The 22,653-nt window shown below is 42.6% G+C and overlaps 9 protein-coding genes across 9 annotated transcripts; 6 read left to right on the top strand and 3 right to left on the bottom strand.

Annotated features, from left to right (window-relative positions):
* Positions 1 to 33: 33 nt before the first annotated feature.
* Positions 34 to 2,099, top strand: FA14DRAFT_186276 (uncharacterized protein; the record flags this gene model as incomplete). The annotated part of the gene is made up of 3 exons (XM_025501513.1): positions 34 to 1,499; positions 1,548 to 1,821; positions 1,899 to 2,099. The coding sequence occupies 3 exons, from the start codon at positions 34 to 36 to the stop codon at positions 2,097 to 2,099; spliced, it is 1,941 nt and encodes a 646-aa protein (XP_025352109.1).
* A 464-nt stretch (positions 2,100 to 2,563) lies between these two features.
* On the top strand, positions 2,564 to 5,070 carry FA14DRAFT_151276 (peroxisomal copper amine oxidase). The gene is made up of 2 exons (XM_025497469.1): positions 2,564 to 2,734; positions 2,791 to 5,070. Exons 1-2 carry the CDS (start codon positions 2,666 to 2,668, stop codon positions 4,909 to 4,911), a joined length of 2,190 nt encoding a protein of 729 aa, XP_025352110.1. The 5' UTR covers positions 2,564 to 2,665; the 3' UTR covers positions 4,912 to 5,070.
* A 3,042-nt stretch (positions 5,071 to 8,112) lies between these two features.
* FA14DRAFT_182598 (uncharacterized protein) lies at positions 8,113 to 8,925 on the top strand (the record flags this gene model as incomplete). Its single annotated transcript, XM_025501226.1, has 1 exon — positions 8,113 to 8,925. One exon carries the CDS (start codon positions 8,113 to 8,115, stop codon positions 8,923 to 8,925), a length of 813 nt encoding a protein of 270 aa, XP_025352111.1.
* A 643-nt stretch (positions 8,926 to 9,568) lies between these two features.
* On the top strand, positions 9,569 to 9,898 carry FA14DRAFT_111966 (apses-domain-containing protein; the record flags this gene model as incomplete). The annotated part of the gene is made up of 1 exon (XM_025495964.1): positions 9,569 to 9,898. A coding segment is annotated over one exon (330 nt), but the record flags the coding sequence as incomplete, so codon positions are not given.
* A 1,382-nt stretch (positions 9,899 to 11,280) lies between these two features.
* Positions 11,281 to 11,965, top strand: FA14DRAFT_93275 (uncharacterized protein). Its single transcript, XM_025503090.1, has 2 exons — positions 11,281 to 11,714; positions 11,785 to 11,965. The coding sequence occupies exons 1-2, from the start codon at positions 11,358 to 11,360 to the stop codon at positions 11,911 to 11,913; spliced, it is 486 nt and encodes a 161-aa protein (XP_025352113.1). The 5' UTR covers positions 11,281 to 11,357; the 3' UTR covers positions 11,914 to 11,965.
* Positions 11,966 to 12,017: 52 nt separating this feature from the next.
* On the bottom strand, positions 12,018 to 13,601 carry FA14DRAFT_127535 (MFS general substrate transporter; the record flags this gene model as incomplete). The annotated part of the gene is made up of 1 exon (XM_025496805.1): positions 12,018 to 13,601. The coding sequence occupies one exon, from the start codon at positions 13,599 to 13,601 to the stop codon at positions 12,018 to 12,020; it is 1,584 nt and encodes a 527-aa protein (XP_025352114.1).
* A 302-nt stretch (positions 13,602 to 13,903) lies between these two features.
* FA14DRAFT_162679 (MFS general substrate transporter) lies at positions 13,904 to 15,660 on the bottom strand. Its single transcript, XM_025499721.1, has one exon. The coding sequence runs from the start codon at positions 15,557 to 15,559 to the stop codon at positions 13,985 to 13,987; it is 1,575 nt and encodes a 524-aa protein (XP_025352115.1). The 5' UTR covers positions 15,560 to 15,660; the 3' UTR covers positions 13,904 to 13,984.
* Positions 15,661 to 15,993: 333 nt separating this feature from the next.
* On the top strand, positions 15,994 to 21,305 carry FA14DRAFT_192870 (uncharacterized protein; the record flags this gene model as incomplete). Its single annotated transcript, XM_025501963.1, has 2 exons — positions 15,994 to 21,093; positions 21,253 to 21,305. Exons 1-2 carry the CDS (start codon positions 16,203 to 16,205, stop codon positions 21,303 to 21,305), a joined length of 4,944 nt encoding a protein of 1,647 aa, XP_025352116.1. The 5' UTR covers positions 15,994 to 16,202.
* Positions 21,306 to 21,367: 62 nt separating this feature from the next.
* FA14DRAFT_182604 (uncharacterized protein) lies at positions 21,368 to 21,856 on the bottom strand (the record flags this gene model as incomplete). Its single annotated transcript, XM_025501227.1, has 3 exons — positions 21,368 to 21,393; positions 21,568 to 21,655; positions 21,728 to 21,856. 3 exons carry the CDS (start codon positions 21,854 to 21,856, stop codon positions 21,368 to 21,370), a joined length of 243 nt encoding a protein of 80 aa, XP_025352117.1.
* Between the last annotated feature and the right edge of the window lie 797 nt (positions 21,857 to 22,653).

Genomic DNA, 22,653 nt, shown 5'->3' on the forward strand with positions numbered 1-22,653 from the left:
TTGAATCCCTGCCACCACGATCAATCTGTCAAGATGGATCCAGTCACGTTTCCATCTGAACATTTCTTTGATTTAGTGGTAATCGGAAGTGGTCCGGCTGCTTTGTCAGTTGTGACTCGCATCTTAGAAAGCAGACCTGCTGCTTTGTATACGGAAGAAGAACATACACATCTGCATTGGTTACGAAAGAATGGAAAAGATGATTCAGTCAGAAGCAGTAAAAACAAAACTTCAACAAAAGATGCCAAGCGACCTCTGTTGAAGACCAAATCTGTTGGACGTGGAAATGAAAGGGTGATAGTACCTCAAAATACCAACGAGCAATCTTGCCAATGTGATGGATCGATTCGAATTTTGATCATTGATCGTTTAGGAGAATGGATGGCAAATTGGGATAGATTGTTTGGAATTTATCAAATTCCACATTTACGTTCACCACTCTTCTTTCATCCTGCTCCTGCTGATATTGACGCTTTGGTTGCATTTGCCGAACGTAAAGGCAGGATGAAAGTACAAACACCAAATGATCATCAAGACAAAGTTCGCCGTACTTCTCAGGATGGATGTCCAGACTTGATTGAAGTGCCAGGATGCGTAGGAAAAGAGATTTCAAAGCATAAACGTAAAAAGCGTGCACAACAACCGTCAAAACGAATGGGAGACATTGTCAACGAACGTGATCGAAGGGATTATTTCACACCCAGTACGAAGCTGTTTCATGATTTCATTCGTGAAGATTGTATAAAGAGATATGGTTTGGACAATGAAGGAAAGCCATGGCCAAATGCAAAAGAAGCATTCCAGCAAAATGATGAACCGGATAAACGTATTCAATTCGTACGCGGTGAAGTGACAAATCTTGATTGGACAACACTACACATTTCTGGTTGGGAAAAGTTACAAGGCTTTTCGGTTGAGTTGAATGATGGCATACGAATTGCAGCAAAAGCAGTCGTTTGTGCAGGCGGTCCAGGTGCAACGCCAGGTGTGCCAGAATACCTTACCAATACAACCGACAAAACCCAAATTGTGCCCAGTGGACCAGGTTGGTGCCATTCGACACAACTTGGCATGCAAGGAAGAACATTACCGCCATTACCGTTACAACGAAGAATCAAAGACAAACAACCTTCATCTATGGTCGTGATTGGAGGTGGTCTTACATCTGCTCAAATATGTGATGTTGCAATTCGAAATGGTGTCGAGGATGTTACACTGTTGATGCGAGGATATTTCAAGATCAAGCCTTTTGATTTGGATCTCAAATGGGTTGCACGTTATGCAAATTTAGAAAAGATGCGTTTTTGGCAGGAGGATGATCCGCAGAAAAGATTGGAAGCAATGTATGCAGCACGCAATGGTGGAAGTATCACTCCACGGTATGCGAAACTGATCAAGCAATACCAACAAGAAGGAAAGTTAAAGATAATGACTTGTACAAAAGTGGATAAAGCGGAATGGACACCGATGAATGAAGACGATCAAGATGAAGGTGAATGGTGTCTAGATATTACCACATCAGAGAAAGTCAAGAAGCCATGTAAGAGCAACGCATCAGCTAAATCAAGCAAAGGCGAAGATAGCGGCGATGAATCAATTGCTGAAGATGAAATCGAAATCAAAGAAACGAAACAAACTTTACGGCCTCACTATATTATCTCCGCCACAGGAGCTGCTCCGAAATTCTCTCAGGTGCCATTTCTGAGAAATATCGCAAAGCAGCATCCCGTTCCAGAATACGGTGGTCTGCCATGGCTAACAGAGAGCTTGCAATATGGAAAATTGCCTCTCTTTTGTGCAGGTGCCTTTAGTGCTTTACAGGTGAGTATATTTGTCAATGATGATTATAAAGATGACAATTTATGCTGACAAGTGATGTATTAACTTAATTTCCACAGATCGGTCCCGGTGCTTTCAATTTAGAGGGCATGCGGGCCGCAGCGGATCGGATTGCAGTCCGGTTACAAGAATTAGCCATCGGACAAGAAGGTGAAGGGGATGCTGAAAGTACTCCTCAACAAAAATCAAACAATACTCAATCTGTTTCTCAGTTTACACATTTCGCCTACCAACATCTTCCGCAAGAAGTAGAAGCATGATCTTCGATACGGTTCCGTATTTTATTAGATCTATGTATCTTACCTATGCATACACCATTTCTACATCATCACTATGAGCATCTTTAGTACCATTACCAATAGGATTGTTAGGAGGGAGAACAAGGCGCTTATCGCGTTTAAAGCGTGTGAAATGAATTCAATACAAAAAGTTGTCATGAGAATACAAAAGTTGTAAAGTGTGTATACAAATCGGACTATTACGCCCGATCCTTCTGAGAAGTGCGGCACCGTATCAGCGATAAGGATCTTGTAGATAAGCAACCAATCGATACGCGCAAAACAGAGTTAAGCGCGCGTTGACAGATAAAGTGCCTATCCTCGGATAACAAATGGAAGCTACCCGAGAGAAACAACGGCAAAAATAACTCAACTGTCGGTTAAAGTGCTTCACTGGTGGCAAGGACAATGTGAGGCAGATTAGCACATTAATCTTTTATCCATGTCAAAAAAGAAGAAGCTAATTGGAAAGGTACAAATTGATCATCTTGTCTAGTTAAAGTTTGACTTGATAACCCCATCATCATTCCTTCACAAATCAAATCACCATGAGTCCAGGAAAGATTGCAACAAATACACCAGCCATTCATCCGCTCGACCCTCTCAATGCAGAAGAGGTGAGTAAATCATATTGCATAGCTATTATCATCATGCTGACCGATTCCATTCACAGATCGTCGCTGCTACATCAACCGTCCGTAAATATGTTCAAGAGAAAGGAATCAAAGCTGTTCGTTTCTTGAACGTTTTGGTTGATGAACCACACAAATCAGAAGTCATCGCAGCAGGTTTCTTCCCTGCTGGTGAAGGAGCTCCAGCTTCAAGTGGTCACGCTGCTCCACCACCACGTCAACTTTCCGTTCATATGGCAGACGAAATCACAGGATCAGCCTACGATCTTACCTTGGACGCTTCCAATATTGACGCCGTTACCGTTCTTTCTATGACCAAACAAGATGCTGGCGTTCAACCTGCATTAACGTTGGAAGAATTGGTGATGAGTGAACAGGCGATTCGCAAAGATTCTCGTGTGATTGAAGCAGCAAAAGATGTTGGCGTTTCAGTTGAAGAACTATTCTGTGATGGTTGGAGTATCGGTTGGGATGAAAGATTCCCGAACAAACGTGTTCAACAATGTTTATGTTACGCACGTTATGGAAAAGATGAAAATCAATATGCACACCCTCTTGATTTCTTGCCAATCGTTGATAATTTAACAGGAGAAGTTTTGGCAATCGATTATCCTGCCCATCGTGTCGCAAAAGACGGCAAACTTAACACAAAATCAACCGCTCCTCCTACTGAAGCAAACTTTGCAAAGCCTGATACTCGTGATCGTATTCCTCCTCCATTGGCCAAACATGACTATTTGCCTGATCTGGCTACCCGTGTTGATAGCGACAAGCCAATCGAGATGCGAACAGACATCAAGCCACTCTCAGTCGTTCAACCAGAAGGTGTAAGCTTCAAACGTACAGGTAACACATTGGAATGGGGTAAATTCAAATTGCACGTCGGATTCCACCCACGTGAAGGTATGGTCTTGAGCAATATCGTTTACAAGGATGACGAAGTTCCAGGGTTCAGTAAAGCATCACCAAAAGAACGTCCTTTGTTCTACCGTGCCAGTTTTGTGGAAATGGTTGTGCCATATGCCGAGCCAGCACACCCACATTACCGTAAATTCGCTTTCGACATTGGTGAATACGGTTTAGGTTTCTTGGCAAACTCTTTGGCTTTGGGATGTGATTGTTTGGGTACGATCGAATACATGGACGGACACTTTGTCAAACATGACGGTTCCGTTGAAACAGTCAAGAATGCCATTTGCATTCACGAAGAAGATGCTGGTACACTATGGAAGCATACCGATTACAGACCTGGCGGCCGCACACATAACGTCCGTAACCGTAAGTTGGTCTTGTCAATGGTTTGCACAGTTGCCAATTACGAATATCAATTCAACTGGAACTTCCATTTGGATGGTAACATCGAATGCGAGATCAAATTGACCGGTATCTTAAACTTGTATCAATTGGCACAAGGTGAATCTACAGGTGGATTCGGAACAGAAGTTGCACCACGCATCAATGCTCATTACCATCAACATTTGTTCTCCGTTCGTTTGGATCCACACATTGACGGTCAATTCAACTCCGTCTCTGAACAACATATCGAACCCTCACCAGCACCAAGCAAGAGTGATGAGAATTGGGCAGGAAACGCATTCACAGCTCCAACACGAATTCTCAAAACCACTGGTGAAGGAGTTCGTGATGCACAAGCTGATATCGAACGTACATGGACGATTGTCAATGAGAATGTGAAGCATTACTCAAGCGGCAAGCCTGTTGGTTATAAGATTATGTGCAAGGATATGCCAAGATTACACTGCCACCATGACGGTATTGCAGCCATTCGTGCTCCATTTGCTAAACATCACCTTTGGACACTTCCATACCATCCAAAAGAACGTTATCCATCAGGAATGTTTGTTCCTCAAACATTCAAAGCACCAAAAGATAGTATTGAAGAATGGGTTGGAGATGGAAAAGCAAGTGTTCAAAATAAGGATATCGTTACTTATGTTACCGTTGGAACAACCCATATCCCCAGACCGGAAGATTTCCCAGTCATGCCAGCAGAAACGTGCAGATTTATGCTTAAACCCGTCAACTTTTTCCGTCGTAATCCAACTTTGGACGTTCCTTCAACACAAGACGCAAAGAGTATCGCTGCTAATGCTGCAGGTGTAAGTGTTGCAAACGGAAACGGTTCTTGCTGTCGATCTTAAGTGGTGTTAAGCGGCTGCTAGTTTTGTATATATCTCCCTTGGCTCTTTAACTTCTTTTATGATTCACAGAAGTATGTAACGTATATATTTATAACCCTACAATCTAACGAGATGAACGCTGCTGATGTATGCAATGCTTGTAAAATTAAAGTGAAGGTGCATTTGTTTATTCTGCAAGATCGTGTATGATGCAGGATGTATCAGCATTCTACACATATGCTGTCATTTGTTTATTTGATGCATTTGATTGCATCTTTTATGGGAGGAAGAATGAGCTTATCTAATCTTTTCAGCGAAGTAACCTTATTGTATTGCTGGCAATTCTGCTTGCATGTACATGATGATGCATAAGCTCTTACCCCAACCCAAGTTGATCTGCTTTACTGTTTGCAGCCGTGTCCATATCAAAACACTCTCAATTTGTTTCAAAGGATGGAAATCCGAATTAAAGCCATTGTCATTCTAGCAAGCTAGCAAGAAAGGGGTGGACTTCTGTAAACCCCCTCAACTGCTGGCTTACATACATACCGCCCGCCGCCATAGCAACAATCCACAAGACCGGGCGGAGCCGTGAAAAAGCTAAAGTTCCGGGGGCGTGCATTGATTGAATTTTGTGTGTATGCCCCCTGTCTGTCGGCTTTTGCGCCGGTGCAAAAACAGCATGCAAGCGCGCGCTGCGCTTAATGCAAGAAATGCAACAACGACTTCTGTGTGCTGTGCTGCTCTGCACACGCACACGCACGCGCACGCACGCACGCACGTACGCGTCTGCTTCTTGCTGGCTGTTTGCTAGCTGGCTGTACAGCTCTTATTTTGACAGGATCTTACTGCTGCTGCTGCTGCTGCTGCTCAACACGATCGTACCTGAATAAGCGCTCCCGTTTCAATTATGATCGATTGTGGGTACTTGAATAAAGTCTGATTCTTATTTACTCTTCTGGGATATATTCTTGGTAAGGTTCTTATCTCTTTCACGACTTGACTTAGTATAACATTCATTTCATTCAAGACAAAAAAAGAGAAGGAAAGGAAAGATATCATTTATGCAATCATAAACGCTAATCATCTCCCTCTGCTCTGATGCTTTTGAGAGTGATGCAACCCCACCTTGATTTCCTTTGAGGGAAGCACACCATTTCCCAACTCCTTCAGCCACTTTTTTGGTTTTGTTGGCACTAAGACACATTCAACAATGAATTAGCTTATCCCCCTCCCCTTCTCTCAATAAGATCACATTTCTGATAGCGTGGGGCATTCATTTAATATTGTGATCAATTGAGAATACCGAGACCGAACAGGAGGTCAAAGCCAATTTATTCTCCGTCTTTTCCTTTTTCTAGAGAGGCACTGGGTCAGTCTGTGCGCTTCTCAATCGGAGATGAACAAGCACGCACGCACGCACGCTGCTTGGTGCAAATCGACCGAAACGCCATTTCCCAAAAAGCCTACATGACTGAGTGCACATCATACATACGGTTAAGCCGGTAAAAAAGCACCAAAATTAAGGGAACGCGTTCAGTCAAAAAGCAGCAAGAATTGAACCGGTTAAAATTGCCCAGCCGGTAGAACAGGGGCGGAAAAATAACCACACTCAAAAAACCACCCGCATGGAATACATACTCAGGCGTAATACATGCACATACGCAGTCAATTCCCGCTTTTCGGCATTATAGGCTGTGTCTAATGGCGCCCATATGGGACTAAAAAATCACACTGACTAAAATAAACATTGATTAAAATAGGAAATTCATTGGCAATAAGGAAATTTATAGAATTCCTTCGCTTAGGTTTGAGGGTTACAAGTAAGAACACTGTTGCAGTGCTTGTTTTTCACTCATTTATCCGGCGTCACATCTTACTATTGCTTCTTCGTACGAATTAGATTACCTTCGGTCACGCGCCTTTGAACAAGATGATCGGTTGGTTCAACGCAATGGATCAGTATTTGCTTATTCGTTAAAGAAGACAAGGTGAGTGCCTATTAAATAATCATTGGATGTCTAGGAAAGGAAGAATTCTTTGAGACATTGTGATTGAAATAATTGTTCTTTAAAATGGAATGTTTTTCTTAGTACTTAAAGAGCAGTCCTTTAAATGATAGTCATCTTCACTGATAATTAATGATGGATTGTTGACCTTCAAGTCACCTTTTAATCATTGAATGGCAGGCTGATAGAGTACAAATATGTGCCATGTGCGTGCGTATATATATACATGCGTGCATATATGCATCTTTTATGTTTCTTCTCCCCAAACTGCTTTTCTGGCTGTTTAACGCTCTTGCCGAGCATTGAAGCGAATATCTGTCACATTTCGTCTTATTGCATTGATAATCGGGAGTATAAGAGCACAACAGAAGAGGAGCTCAATGGAAAAAAGGAAAAAAGTTTCTAAAGTTGTGAAACTTATTTCAATAGTCTTCTTTTGTTAAAGTCACTCATCAATTAGGAGAACCTCTGCTGATTCGGCTGCATTTTGATCCTGCATATGCCTTGCTTTCTCTACAATACTGACGCTTTGGCTCACCCAATTCTTCCCGTCGCGCATTTACTCAAAGACACGTCTTAAAATGAAAAAAGTGAAGAAAAAATTTTACATTTAACAAACACACTGGTGAAGTGCACCAATCTCTCAATGAAGTGCACGTCGTACTTGTATGCTGCATGCACATGTATATGCGTACATGCAGAAATCCTCACTAACACACACACACACACGAATGTACCGCTGTCTTCGAATAGAGAAAAGAAAAAAGAAAAAAGACAATAGCTTAAACCTCCTCCTCTCATCTGATCATCATCATCAACATTTCCAACACTTGTAGCGAGAAAGATTGACTTTTAAAAAGTTGACTTTTCGCTCAATCAATCAAAAAAACTGCATTTCTTCTAGACTGGATTGCCAGAAGAACAGCATATAGACATCCTTTTTTCTTTCTTTTCTGTTTCTTTTTTCATTTTCCTCTTTTGCTTCTACCTTACGTTTCCCGACCCTAATCTTACGTCGGCATTTCGATTGAATCGGTCAAATCTTTTCAACTCAAATTAGCGTTCCGCTTTCGTTTCATTTGACGGATAAAGTTCATTTTCCTTTTGGATTTCTCGCTGTATAATTGCAAAAAGGAAAGTTTTTCATCAAAGGTTCACCGTCCTTCCCCTTTTTTCAATTTTTCGCATCTTAAATTGCATCGCAAAAAGGCGTATGACTACTGCATCACCCATTGACGGAAGCAAATATTCAAACACTGGACAAGCGGGTGCATACGCTAACAGTGCTTATTCTCCTTCAACAACAACAAACGGATCAAACAACAACATGTATTCCCAACACGGTCATCACCTTCATGCAAATGCATACGGAAGCAGTACTGCCAACACTGGCAGCAATCACCATACATCCTCCACCGATACAGGCTTAGCACCTCAATCAAGCTTTGATACCGTTCCTGGCTCTCAGCATACCGGCTCTCTTCATCAATCACCAAGCAGTGGTGGAGGCGGTTGGGGTCAAAGCATGCATTATAGCAACAGCACAAACGGTGCAAATGCTTATAACAGCCAAGCCCATGGCATGTATGGCTCAGGCGGTTATTACGGTAGCGCTGGTGGTGCTCAAACTCCTTCAGGTGCAGTTACCGGTAGCAATGGTGCTGGAAGTGGAGCGTATTCCGCTTATGGAATGCAACCACATCAAGGTGGCCCAAATGCAGGTGCAAATCAACCACATTCTGCCTATAGCGGAAGCGGCGCTTTGGCCGGTGGTTTGAATGGTAGCACTGGTGGTGGTTCCGCTCATCATAGCGGATCAAGCACGCCAACTTCGCAAACTCCTTATCATCATCAACATCCTCATTCCGTCGGCAGCGTTTTCCCTTCCCCTCAAGGTTATCCGACTCATCATCAAGGTGGTTATTATGGTGCTCATGGAAATGCATCTTCTAATAGTGTGAGTAGTGTTTTGTTGTGTTCTTTTTTGATTTCACCGGACTCCGACCTGGGACGGAATTCTTTTTGAGGTTGCGGGCCGTAATTGGTGATCAATTTATGCGCATCGTATATATCTTTTTCGGCTTCGAGCGGATTCCACTTCTTCTTTTTTTCCTTTGATTGCTCTTAGCGGGCTTTTGAAAAGGGCCAAGCTCTTTGTCGTCTACTTGGCCGATCATTCTACGGCTCCGTCGTGAAAAAAGGGGCACGGTTAACATTCGATGATGAGTTTATCGTTTGACAAAGGGATTCTTCGATGTGATTTGCGTCAAATGTCAAATTGACAATTACGTGCGAGTAGTAAACGTACAATGACGCTGCGCGTTCGAGACGGCGTTCAGAGCCGGATGATCCTGTCTTCGGCGATATTTTTCCTTTTCTGATTTGCTATCTATTAGGATGCAAAATGCAATTTCATATTGCACAAAGAAGCGCCAATATAAACCTCCGACTTGATATCTTTGTTGGGCTTTTGCTTTTTCTACCTCCATCATCTACATTTGTGTTCCGTGAATTGCTAAGAAAAAATGGCAGAACAAACGCTGACAAACATTCCAACCTTTTACCCATCCGAATTGGACTTTTTCGCTACTTTGACTCAATTTTACACACCACAGGTCGTTTCCTCTTCGCCTTCCTATGCTTCTGCTCCTCAATACAGCACCCAATTGCCTTTGGCTGGTCGTCATCGTGTGACAACAACTCTATGGGAAGATGAAGGTACTTTGTGCTTCCAAGTTGATGCTCGTGGTGTTTGCGTTGCCCGTCGTCATGACAACAATATGATCAATGGTACAAAACTCCTCAACGTTTGTGGAATGTCTCGTGGAAAACGTGATGGAATCTTGAAGAACGAGAAAGAGCGTATCGTTGTCAAAGTTGGAGCAATGCATTTGAAGGGTGTTTGGATCACATTCCAACGTGGAAAACAATTGGCCGAACAGAACAATATCCTTGATGTTTTGTACCCATTGTTTGAGCAAAACATTCAATCGTTCTTGTATCATCCTGACAATTATCCACGCACGGCTGCAGTCATGGCTGCTGCTCAAGAACGTCACGCTCAACGTTCTCGTGCTTCTCTGGGTACCGATTCGCCAACTGGTTATCAACGTGCATCCAGTCAATCAGCCAATGGTTCAATGACAAACGGACAGGTTAACCCACCTCCATTGATGCGATCAAACACAACCCCAAATGCACCTTTGGCACCTGGGGCTTACGGTCATACTAATGGATACAGTTCTGCTCCTGGTCATTCACCTTCGGGTCACTTGGGTGCTCATATGGGCGGCGGTGGCAGCAACGGAGGCGCAATTCCACAACGTCCATCGCCCGTTGATCGAAGAGTGGTGACACCTTTTGACATGAACGAATCGTATGAAGGTGGATATGCTGGACTGATGAAACCACGTACTCATTCTGGTTACAAACGGGAATTACAAGGTTCAGGAATTGGCGTTGAACAGCAATTCGCATACGATGAACGTGCATGATGAGTGTATGTCTTTGTCGTAACGTTTTTCAATTGCTTTCGAAAATGCGCAACATATTACCAACCCCAAAAAATAATAAAAAGCTCAACAATTTTTGCTACAATTTTCATCCAAACATCATCAAATACCTAGACATCACTTTCTTAACGTCATAAACATCTCTTTCTTTCTTTTTGCCGAACAAACCAAACGTACGTCACTTTTTTCCTCTTTTTTTCTTTGACGAAAATACCGCCGGAATTTCTTCTTCATGATGATGATGATGATGAAAATAAAGATGATTTTCATCACTTTTATCTTTTTTCTCTTCTAATTCTTCCTAAAAGTTTTGCATCAAATTTACACCACACCACAACCACCACCCACCCAAAAAGTTGTATTCAAGTAGAATGGGCCAATGAAAAAAAAGAATCAACCAACATTTTATCAAAAAAAGGCGAAAGAAATCGTCTACCATTTGGGGTGAATGAGGGGAGAAATGCAAAAGGAAGGAGGGATCCATTGTTCCTTGCCCGCATTTCTCCTCTCATCAGTTCTATTCCACTATATCACTACCTTTATCAACCAACGTCCCGCTAATCAGGTTACTTCTTTACACAAGTGCCTACCTCATTCATTCCTTTTCTTTTGTTTATTTGCCTTTTGTCTACCTCTCTCTCTTTTAAATACACAAGGATGTATCTATCAAAAAACTTGTCTCTTGCATATGCAATCCGAATCGTTGAACATATGTTATGATATGATGGTGTGTGTGGATTCGGAATCTCTTTGATGAATAGGTCACCTACAGCTTCTCGGAGAATGGCATCGGAGGCGTGTGTGCGTGTAGGGCGTACATGCATGCACGCATAGCCTATAATAGTGGAGAGAAATGGGACGAAGAGTGAGAAGAAACGCGTTTTATACATTATTTGGTAATCAATCAATCACTTTCCTTCTCTTTTATCATCATCTTCAACCGATCATGATCATACGGAATATAGCCAATAGCAATGTGCTATCGATAGCACGATCAGGGATCATTCATCAACACTTAGGCGAGAGCTGCACGGCCATAATACAGAGAAATGCTTATAGCAGTGGAACAACGAAAAAACATGGCAAAACACCACCTCCAAAACCACTTTCATCAAGATTTCAAAAAGGTAATTCACTCACTTTAGAACATTTTTTGTTACACGAAAAATGTATGAAATTATGGAGAGATTTTTTACGTGCTTCACGTAATATTCCAAACCCTATCGCAAGACGTGAAACGGTTGATTGGCTGAGGGATGAACATTTTGAAGGTGCTTATGGATTACGAAATGAAACGGACGTGGTGAGTGGAGTGCCGGCCATTATGAAACACATGCTGACACATGCTGACTCTCTAAAAACCACTCCTGCAGACACGGATAAGGGAATTACTCGTCGCGGGAAATGTGGCTCTGAAACGGGTTTGTGGACCAATGGAATTGGTTGCTGCACTCAATCCCAAACATGGCTCATTCCTAAAGTTACGCGGTAAAAGAGGGTAAAACATCATAGACGATTAAATGTACAACACATGTATTCTATCAAAACAATCGTTGTGTCTAAAAGGGTATTCACGATGGAGGGGGGGTTGTCTGGGGTAATGTGGTTATGACTGTGCTTCCTGCTCTTCATCATTTGTAGGCCTTTGCGGTTCCATTCTTCCACTAAGCGGACGTTCTTTGATGAAAAAGACAATGACAAGATTCAATAACGACAACCCTACAATGATAATTTGAAACGATTGCAATGCGATTCCATAAGATTCTTTTGCTGCTTGACGTTGTTTGCTTGGCAAAGTTGCGATTGCATTCAAATTTTTGCGAATCAAATTGATAATTTGATCTGCATGTTTTCCATGAATACGTTTATTCAATTCAACGATTAGAATCTTTTGAATGATCGAACCTAATGCCGAAATACCCACAATGACTCCCGATGTACGAATCAAATACACCAATCCTACAGCACCAGCGGAATCTTGTTGACCCGCAACGGCAAAGAGAGCGACCATCAAAATGGTGTTCAAACCTGAACCACCTATTCCAGCCGGTACAACTGCTAAGAATTGGGAAGCATCTGAAGGTCTATTTTTGGCTGTCCAAGTGGCCATCCAAGCCGGTGACAGAGCTGACAGTATTGTCATAACGATTGCCATTGTGCGATATTGTCCTGTCCTTCTTAGCAAACTTCCTACTGTGAATGCCGAAGAGAGCGTTGCAACACTGATTGGCAAAAATCGCAAACCGATTTCACTCGTCGATTCTTCCATTACAACGATGAGGTAGAATGGCAAATAGAAAAGCATAGCTTGCGTCGTACTGATGATAAAGTATGACAAAAAGATGCTTGTATAACTCCATTGCGTCATGAAACGCATTGGCATGATTGGTTCGCGTGTCCATCTTGCTTCGATCAGAACAAAGAATGCAAACAAAACTGCTGCGATTAGCAACAAGCCCCACACTTTCACGTCGGACCATGCGAGATCGTAAACTGACACGAGCGAAAACGTGAGCAACATAGTCACCACAGCAGCCACCATCACAGTTGTGCCTAAAGGATCACATCTTGTCCAAATGACTGTATACAGCGGCTTGCCTTTCATTTCGACTTCTTTCGCATGTTGCTCTCGCGTAATTGGCAAATTAGGTAACTTCAAGAAGAACAAGATCATAAAGAATGCCAACAAGATCGGCGGTATTTGCATCGTAAATGCTGCTCGCCATCCTAGCCAATCGTTCAAAAATCCGCCTACAGGTCCACCAATAGCAAAGCCAAAGCTGTACACAAGTTGACCGAAAGCATGATACATTCCTCTTCTCCGTAGTGGGATCAAGTCATTTGTCACAATTGCCGAAGCGGGTTGAAGACCAGCGGCGCCGATTCCCTGAACGGCTCTTCCGAGAATCAAAAATTCCATCGTAGGACTCATCGTGCACAAACCTGTGCCTAAACCAAAGATGATCGTTGCCCATAGCAAACAACTCTTCCTCCCAAAGATATCGCTCAAACGACCATAAATTGGCGAACAAGCCCCTAAGGAAAGCATGTAAGAAGTACTAATCCAAAATGCACGATCTGAAGCGCCAAAAGAAGAAGAAATCGGACCGATCAAAGAAACTACAAGGGTAGAATCGATTGCTGCGATCATTAATCCTACATAAACAGCCGCAACGGAAGGTAAGACCATAGTCTTGGGTAAATTAAGCTTGATGGCATCGGAAGCATCATGTACTTCTTCCGCTGTTTCAAGTACAGATCGTTCTTGTGATCCGTTTACTTGGGGTTCATCAGGACCCAAGCGATCAGGAAGATGTATGCCATTGTTTGGTTTTAGCAATGGCGTCCTTTCATCAGCTTGTGCCATGATGAAGTGTGGTTGATGGCATGATGGTAGGGAGAGCAAATGCAATCACAAGTTGAAGTTGTATGTTGAATTTCGAATATCGTTCAGTTTATGCAGGCGCTAATTGACGCTAAACAAAAGATACACGCGGGGGAAAGGAGAGGGGCACTCATAATGATGACTAAAATCACAATGACATTGAAGAAAAGCAGAAAGCAATACAATAATCAATAAGGATAACGGAAACTTCTCAATTCTTTATCCGTATGATCTGCCAATTCAGATAAAGCAGGTTCATCTTGACCTTTTTCATGTGCACGATCACGTTGTTTATTCCAAACAAAGTGAACCAAAGAAATTGCACACATGGCAAAAGCCGAAATGGAAAACATTGCCAACATGACTGCTTTACCCAATCGATAATGAGGTGCAACTCCTGCTGCTTGTGGACCAATAATATTTCCGGCAGAATAACCGAATTGCAAAACCACATTGAAAACAATCTTTTTCGTTGTTCCACCGATGGCCGAAGAAAGCCATGAATATAACAATGCAGATCCGATTGGGAAAAAGAAGATTAAGTTGTAGCCTGCCACTTGTGTTACTCGTTCATCAGATGCCAAGACTAGAGCACCGCCAACAATTGCAATCATGAAACTGAAAACACCAGGAATGAATCGTGTATTTGTTGCATAAGCGATCACGATACCCAAAATGATCGCAACGACTTCGCTTACACCCGTGCTCATTCCTACCAAAGCAGTCTTTTTGGAATCGAATCCCAGTCCTTTCAAGATTGCAGAACTGAAATTACTCGTAATTCCATTTGCGATATCGGTTGTGATGATCAATAAAAAGACGAGGTAAAGTCGAACATCCAAAAGTGCTTCACGGCATTGATACCATTTCCACTTTTTGTCATGTAAACCGGTCTTGTTTGTTCTGATTCGTTCAATCGCTGCCATACGCATACGATCAGTTTTGAAAATCTTGGTCGTTTCAGGAGAATCTGGCATACCGAAAAAGACTGCAAAACTATACACCACCGTGATGACACCCAAGATGATGTATAATTCTTGCCAAACTTTTAATTTTGATGGCTTTTGAACTTGAACACCATAACTGATTGCGCCTCCCAAAATCTGTGCGAAGCCATTCATGGAAAACCAAATGTTCGTTCTTGCAATTTGTTCTCTACTCTTGTAAAATCGACCGGTAAGAAGGATGAATCCAGGTGTTAGTGCGGCTTCGAAAATTCCAAGGAAAAGTCTGCAAGCGACAAGTCCAGCGTAATCAAAAGCAGCAGCATGAAGGGTTAAAGTTATTCCCCAAAGTAGAATCATAAGACCAAGATAACGAGTAAGATTGACTTTTTGTAAAAAGTAACCATGAACAGGAGATGCGGCCAAATAACCAAGATAAAAGATTGATCCGAGCCAACTGTATTGTCTTTGGGTAAAGTCTAAATCTTGACGGATGTTTAACAAGTTTGCATAGTTGAGAGATGTTTTATCAAGGTATTGCAGTAAAACGCTCAAGCACATGAAAGGCATCAAGATTAAGTCGATTCTTCTTAATGTCTGCTTAAATTCTTGTTCAGTGATTGGTTCTTGTCCTGGAGTGAGGACTAAGTTGGCTTCCTTTAATTTCTTCTCAGCATCAGAGTCTACGTCTGTTAAGTCAACTTGACCGAGAGCTTGTTGCGGCTCTTCTTTTGATTCATTAGCCTGCTTTTCCAACACATCATCTTGACGATGCGATGCTGAAGAGGAGGAAACACTATGAGATCGTTCAGTGGCCATGATGAGAAAGTGTTGGTGGTTAGAAAAGTAGAATGATTCATTAGTTTCATTAAAATGTTGTTCGCTCTCGTACCTGCCTTATCTTCTTATCTTCTTTTCACTCCCCGCCGGCCAATCATTTTGCCATTGCATTCATTCATATTTCCCCCACTTTAAACATTCACGCTAGATATCGGCAAAAAGTGGGACAACTGTACACAATGCATTCATGCATGCAACCTTATCTTCAAAACTCTCTTTGATATTCCCTTACCTATGGTCCCGGCTTACGCGTGGGTACATGCGACAATAGAATATGAATATCTCCCTTTGTCACACGTGCAAGAGGCGCGTTCGTTGAAGGCATAAAGCACTGCCTAAATAATTAAGGAGAAAGGGATTTACGCGTTAACTGCACTGCGCACGCGTAAAAGAGCAACACAAACTCTCACTCAGCCAGGCTATCAAACACGTAATCAAGCCAGGGCTATACGCTTTAAAAGCAACACACACGGTGTATGCACGAATTTTATCGTGTTGGTGTTGTTTATTGAATCTGTTCATCACCATCATTTGAACAAAAAAGTTTATCAATTGCATCCAATCAAGGTTTGGCAAATAGGGAAAAGAAAGCAAATCTCTTTCACATTTCTCATCATTCGCCATGCCGGGCAAGAGAGCAAATCCACGTAAAAGGACATCGGATGAACGCAGTAATGGGAGTAAATCACCTTCTCATGCTCCGAGAAGTGATGGCAGAACGGCAGCCTCAAAAAGACGAATCGTTGAAGATAGCGATAGTGAAGAAGAGGATGTAGAAGTTCTAGCAGATGAAGATAGCGATGAAGAAGAAGAAGAAGAAGAAGAAGAAGAAGAAGAAGAAGAAGAAGAAGAAGAAGCCTCAGATGACAATGGAAGTGAAGATGTAGAAGAGGAGGATGAAGATGAAGCAGACTCTGAAGAAGAGGCAAGCGAAGAAGAGGCAGGCAAAAATGAAGACGCGGTAGCTAGCGAAGGAGAAGGAGACAGTGAAGAGGATCTTGCTGATGAAACATTAATAGAACGCAGCTTGGTGGTAGCTGATAGCAGTGATGAAGAAGAGCAAGAACAGCCTGAGCAACCAAAAAGAAGAGCTCGTGTTGTGAGTGCAGCAGAATATCGCGTCAAAAGAGAAGAGCCTGAACAGGAATCATTCGATCGAGAAAGCACACCACAAGCCTCATCCTCATCAACAACGGGACCTCAAACGCCTGACAAACACAGAATAGCCGTCAAATCGGCCACGCCTACTTCTGATGCTCCAAATTTACCTTATACTCCACGACATGCAGGCGGTTCAGCAGCATTCACCCCGATGAGTCAATCAAAAACACCCGCACCTCAAGAACCACCAGCACCACCCAAAACACGATTGATCATCCACAAAATGGTTTTGCGTAACTTCAAGTCTTATGCAGGAGAACAAATCATTGGTCCCTTCCACAAATCTTTCTCAGCCGTTGTAGGTCCAAACGGAAGTGGAAAGTCCAATGTGATCGATGCAATGCTTTTCGTTTTTGGATGGCGTGCAAATAAGATGCGACAAGGAAAATTGAGCGAATTGATCCATAATAGCGCAGGTTCACTGAACATCGGAAGTTGTACTGTTGAGGTGCATTTCCGTGACATCTATGATCTTCCAGGCGATGATTTCAAGCCGGTGCCCAACACGAAGCTCGTCGTCGCTCGTACAGCTTACCGAAACAATTCCTCCGTTTACACAATGAACGGCAAGAAGTCAAGCTTTACAGAAGTAACTACATTACTCAAAGAGCGAGGAATCGATTTGGATCATAAGCGTTTCTTGATCTTACAAGGTGAAGTGGAAAGTATTGCGCAAATGCCACCAAAAGCAAAGAATGAGCACGAAGAAGGTCTGCTAGAGTACCTTGAGGACATTATCGGAACCAGCTCGTACAAGACTCCAATCGAAGAGGCCTCCAAAAAGGTGGATGAATTGAACGAAGTGCGTGGTGAACGTCTTGCACGACTCAAAATTGTACAAAAGGAGAAAGATAGCTTGGAAGGAAAGAAACAAGAAGCTGAAGGATTTTTACGTGATCAGAACGAGCTTACGATGCGACAATCCACCCTTTATCAAATATACATGATGGAATGCAAGGATGAGATGAAGATTGCAACAATCTCGGTAGAAAAGTTACGCAAACGAATAGAAGAAGAGACCGAAAAGAATGCCGGATCCAAAGCAGAGATGGAGCAATTAGACGCAGAATTCAAAGCAATCAATGCCGAATACGAAAAGATTGCCAAAGAAACCGACAAGGTTGTCAAGGAATTGTCAAAGTTGGAAAAAGATGACGTCCAATTGAAAGAGCAACGTAAGCACCTTGAGACGAAGAAGAAGAAGATCGAGAAGAGTATGAATGACGAAAAACATGCAACATCAGAAGCCAGATCAACCCTTGAAAACTCCTCCGAAGAGATCAGTAATCATGCCAAAGAAGTAGCTAAGCTGGAAGATTCACTCGAAAAGGAAGAGGCCGAATTGGAAAAAGTTCGTGAAGGCTTGAAAGGTAAAACGCAAGCATTCAATGATGCGATTGAAAAGAAGCAAAAAGAGCTACAACCATGGTCTGCCAAAAGAAGCGAGAAGCAAAATGCCAAACAAGTTGCAACGGAAGAGAAACGACTTTTGGAAGATAGATTCGGTCAGGTGGAAAAAGAAGCAGAAGATGCAAAAATTTCACTGCAAACTGTTGAATCGTCTAATGAAAGCAAAGTGGAAGAGCTTGAACGTCTCAAAGAAGAAAAGGTTCAACAAGGCAAGAAAGTTCGACAATATCAAGCTGAACTTGATGGCATGGAAGCTGAAGAAGTACAATTGCGTAACAAGGCATCATCCTCTCGCTCGAAATGCGAAGAAGCTAGAACGTCCGTGCAATCCAACCAATCACGCGGGGAGGTATTGAACAGTCTTGCTCGTCAAGCAGATTTGGGTATGATCAAAGGATTCCATGGACGATTGGGCAATCTTGGTGTTATTGATGAAAAGTATGACGTTGCCATTAGTACAGCTTGCCCTGGATTGGACAACATTGTCGTTGAAGGAGTTGAAACAGGTCAAGCTTGTATCGAGCATCTTCGTCGTAATAATTTGGGACGAGCAAACTTCATTCTGCTAAACAGTCTTGCCAAGATGAACCTTGGACCGATCAATACGCCTGAAAACGTACCACGTCTGTTCGATCTCGTCAAGCCAAAAGATCCACGTTTTGCGCCAGCCTTTTACCATCAATTGCGTGATACATTGGTAGCACAAGATCTTCCACATGCAAACCGAATCGCGTATGGTGCTCAAAGGTGGCGTGTTGTGACATTGGACGGTCAATTGATCGATAAGAGCGGTACGATGTCAGGTGGTGGAACAAGGGTAGCAAAAGGTGCGATGAGCTCAAAAGCATTCGCACAAGATTATACATTAGAACAAATTTCTAGATTAGATCGAGAAAGTAAATTAGATCAAGATTCTCTTGCAAGTCATATCAAACACAAGAATGAAATGAAAGCACTTCTGGATAAAGCAATGCAAAGAATGCCTCAGATTGATATCGAAATGGAAAAAGTTCAGCTTGATATCTCAACTGGCGCAAAGATGGTAACAGAAGCGAAACGTCGTATCAAAGAGCTTCAATCGAATCATGGACCGGATGCAGGTGATTTGAAACGGGTTGAAGAGTTGAATGCAACTATCTCGAAATTGGACTCTGAACTTGCTGATCTAACGTCCAAGACATCTTCCATCGAAGAGGACATTGCTGCTTTGCAAGAAAAGATTCTAGAAGCCGGTGGTGTTGCTTTACGCGCTCAGAAGAGTAAAGTTGATGGAATCAAAGAACGAATCGACTTGTATGGTGAACGAATCACTAAAGCCGAAGTTGCAAAAAGCAAAGCAGATAAAGATTTGCTGAAATTCGCTAAAAGTCTTGAAAAGAATGAAGAAGCTTTGAGTGGTATCGAAGAAGAGTTGAGCAATGTGATGGATACGCTCACAAACAAGGGATCCAAAGTTGATGAGATTCGCAAAAGAGTACAAGAATGTCAATTTGAAATGGAAGCAAAGCAAGAAGCCAAAGATGAAACAAAGTCGAAGTATGATGCATGCATGGAAAGTATCAATTCATTCCGCGCCCTCGAGATGGAAATCCGTCAAAAGCTTGAAGATAATGAAAAGTCTCTTGGCGATAATGAGAGGCGCCTAGCGCATTGGCGAGAGAAACATGAAAAGCTTGAATTGCATCATATCGACTCTGATGAAGATGTTGAGGGCGAAGCTGATCGCAAGAATGCAGAAGAAAAGCCTGACGGAGACCAAGCAGATGCTGAAGATTCAAAGGCTGCTGAAGGTGCAGAGACAGCTGATAAAGGTATCGATTCGCAAGAAATGACCCGTTCGTTAGAGTTGCAAGAATACTCACCAGACGAGCTAAAAGGTATGAGCAAAGATACGATCAAGGCCGAGATTGTCGTGTATGAAGAGAAGTTGCAAAAAGGGTCTGCTAATCTGACCGTTTTGCAAGAGTACCGTCGTCGTGAGAATGAATTCTTGGAAAGAGCACAAGATCTTGAACAAACTACTCGAGAGCGCGATCAGGCAAAAGAACAACATGACAGATTACGTCAAGAGCGTCAAGATAACTTTTTGGCTGGCTTCAACACAATTTCTGCAAAGCTCAAAGAGATGTACCAAACAATCACTCTAGGAGGTAATGCAGAGCTCGAACTTGTTGACAGTATGGATCCGTTCAGCGAAGGGATCTTGTTCAGTGTTATGCCGCCCAAGAAGTCCTGGAAGAATATCAGCAACTTGAGTGGTGGTGAAAAGACGTTGAGTAGTTTGGCGTTGGTGTTTGCATTGCACGCATTCAAGCCTACGCCACTCTACGCAATGGATGAATTGGATGCTGCATTGGATTTCAGAAATGTCAGTATTGTGGCAAATTTGATCAAAGAGCGGACGAAAGGAGCTCAATTCATCGTTATCTCTTTACGAAACCAAATGTTTGAATTGGCCAGTCGTTTGGTAGGCATTTACAAGACTAAAGGACAAACCAAGAGCTTAGCTGTTCATAATACAGATCTGCACGCCCTTCCTGCACCCACTCCAGCGGCTGGAAGATCATCTGTTCCTAGACCGTCAGTGCCGCCTATGCCTTCATCAGCGGCCACGCCAAGGATGTCTGTTCCGCGAAGTATCACTGCAACTCCTGGACCTGCTGGTATGTTGTCTGCGATGAGTCAATCTCAGTCCATGCGTATGCTACCACCTCCATCCACGCTTCGTAAGCCAATGGCAGGACCTTCCAATCTTGCTACGCCGGCTGCAAATCGATTTTCAGCTGTTATTCCACAAACGCCAAGAACGGGTAATATAAGAGGTCTTGGTTTAACTTCAAATGCTTCAAGTATAAAATTAACATCTTCTCAATCAATGCGTGGAAATTTGTTCAAATTTGCTGCGACTGGTAACCCTTCTGCAACAACAACAGGTCAAGATAGTAATGGTGGTGGAGCGCCAACAACACCTTTGGCCAATCGACGGATGAACTAAGCAGTTTCTTCCTCTTTCTTGTGTTGTACAATCAATGTGTGTATGCTAGCTGTAAAATAGACTTCCTTGAATGAATACATGACCAATTTAGCATCCACACCGTGAGAGCGTAAGATCAAGGGCAAGAACTGGACGTATGGTTCTGCGAATTTGCTCTAAACATGACCTTCTCAATTTCGGACTTGGAAAAGGGAAAATTGTATATTTGATCATTGACCTTTTCAAGGAAGAGGAACACAAAGGCCAGCTGAGTGAAAATAAGAGGGGCTTTGGAATATTGAAATGAGAGTGAAAAAGTTTGGAGAATGAAACAAAAGAAGGGGAAAACTTGCGACGACCCATTACCATACACACCTTCCCCAACTACACCTACAAGGACCGCAATGTCTACTGAGCATGCACAATCCACTGCACGTGTTACCACCAGAAGAAGACGAAGACGAAGACGAGCTACTTCCTCTTGATCTTGATCCTCTACGTTTAACCAGAGTGACATCTGCTTCACCGATCTATCAATCAAAAAAAAGGGAATTTAGTCAAAAGAATAAAAGATTGCGTATGTGTTTTCAATCAAAACTTACCATATTTTCCAACAAAGCAGCACGACGTTCGACTGGGTTTTCAATTTGGTTTAATCTTGTAAGAGGAGCGGCCCAGCCGTTGATACTGTTGAGGGCGATCAAAGAGAAGATAATAGTTGTGAAGCGCATATTGACCAATATAGTAGACGACTAGCGGTACTGTAAATGGTTTGAGAAAGAGTTTGAAAGCACGAAATGTGTAATGAAAGTGAGTAGATTGATGATGGAGGACGTTGATAAGGAGGTGCAAAGATGCTCATATATATAGCTTTTATGTCAACGAAAGACTAAAGTACAATTATAAAAACCATCACCATTTGGCAAAACTTTCTCTCGAGCCATCTACATTCAGCCACAATCTTTCCTCAATTACGCCGGGTATAGAATTCCCCAAAAGGTGCGTGCCTTGAATGGTTTCTTTTGAAGGCGGTTGTGAATGCGTGCGCCACCATGAGAATCGTAACGCTGATCAAATAAGATTTCAGCTTTTACCCCATCATATGAGGCGTAAGAGGCTGTTGAGATCATACCATATATGGCGCTGATGTCTTATCTTACGTCTACGTCTAAATAAAGTTGATGCGAAAGCTTCAGCCTCTATTTTGCCTATGTGACAGCCCGCGTGACAATAAAGGAAGATTGTCAAAAGTCAACTGATGATTGACTTTAAACATACTCAAAGATACTCAGCACATAGATCCTGCCAAGCCTTGTTGTTGGCTGAAGGAGAATGAATGATGCCAAAACTCATACATTATTGACAACATCATTCAGAATTATAAGATCATGCATCTTCAGCGAGTGGTATGGCTAACAAAGTACTTGCGGCTTGGGAATCAGCAACTTTAAGCCGTGACGCCGCAAGTCAAACCTCATTGCCACTTTCCCTTCAAAGCATCACGATGGAAAATGGGGGCGGAAAGTAT

This window comes from Meira miltonrushii, assembly GCF_003144205.1.
Source record: "Meira miltonrushii strain MCA 3882 unplaced genomic scaffold FA14scaffold_6, whole genome shotgun sequence".
NCBI lineage: Eukaryota > Fungi > Basidiomycota > Exobasidiomycetes > Exobasidiales > Brachybasidiaceae > Meira > Meira miltonrushii.

Coding starts and splice junctions, on each gene's coding strand:
- FA14DRAFT_151276 (XM_025497469.1), top strand. CDS start 2,666: ATGAGTCCAGGAAAGATTGCAACAAATACACCAGCCATTCATCCGCTC. Junction 2,735..2,790: donor ACCCTCTCAATGCAGAAGAG/GTGAGTAAATCA, acceptor TTCCATTCACAG/ATCGTCGCTGCTACATCAAC.
- FA14DRAFT_162679 (XM_025499721.1), bottom strand. CDS start 15,559: ATGGCCACTGAACGATCTCATAGTGTTTCCTCCTCTTCAGCATCGCAT.
- FA14DRAFT_93275 (XM_025503090.1), top strand. CDS start 11,358: ATGATCATACGGAATATAGCCAATAGCAATGTGCTATCGATAGCACGA. Junction 11,715..11,784: donor TACGAAATGAAACGGACGTG/GTGAGTGGAGTG, acceptor CCACTCCTGCAG/ACACGGATAAGGGAATTACT.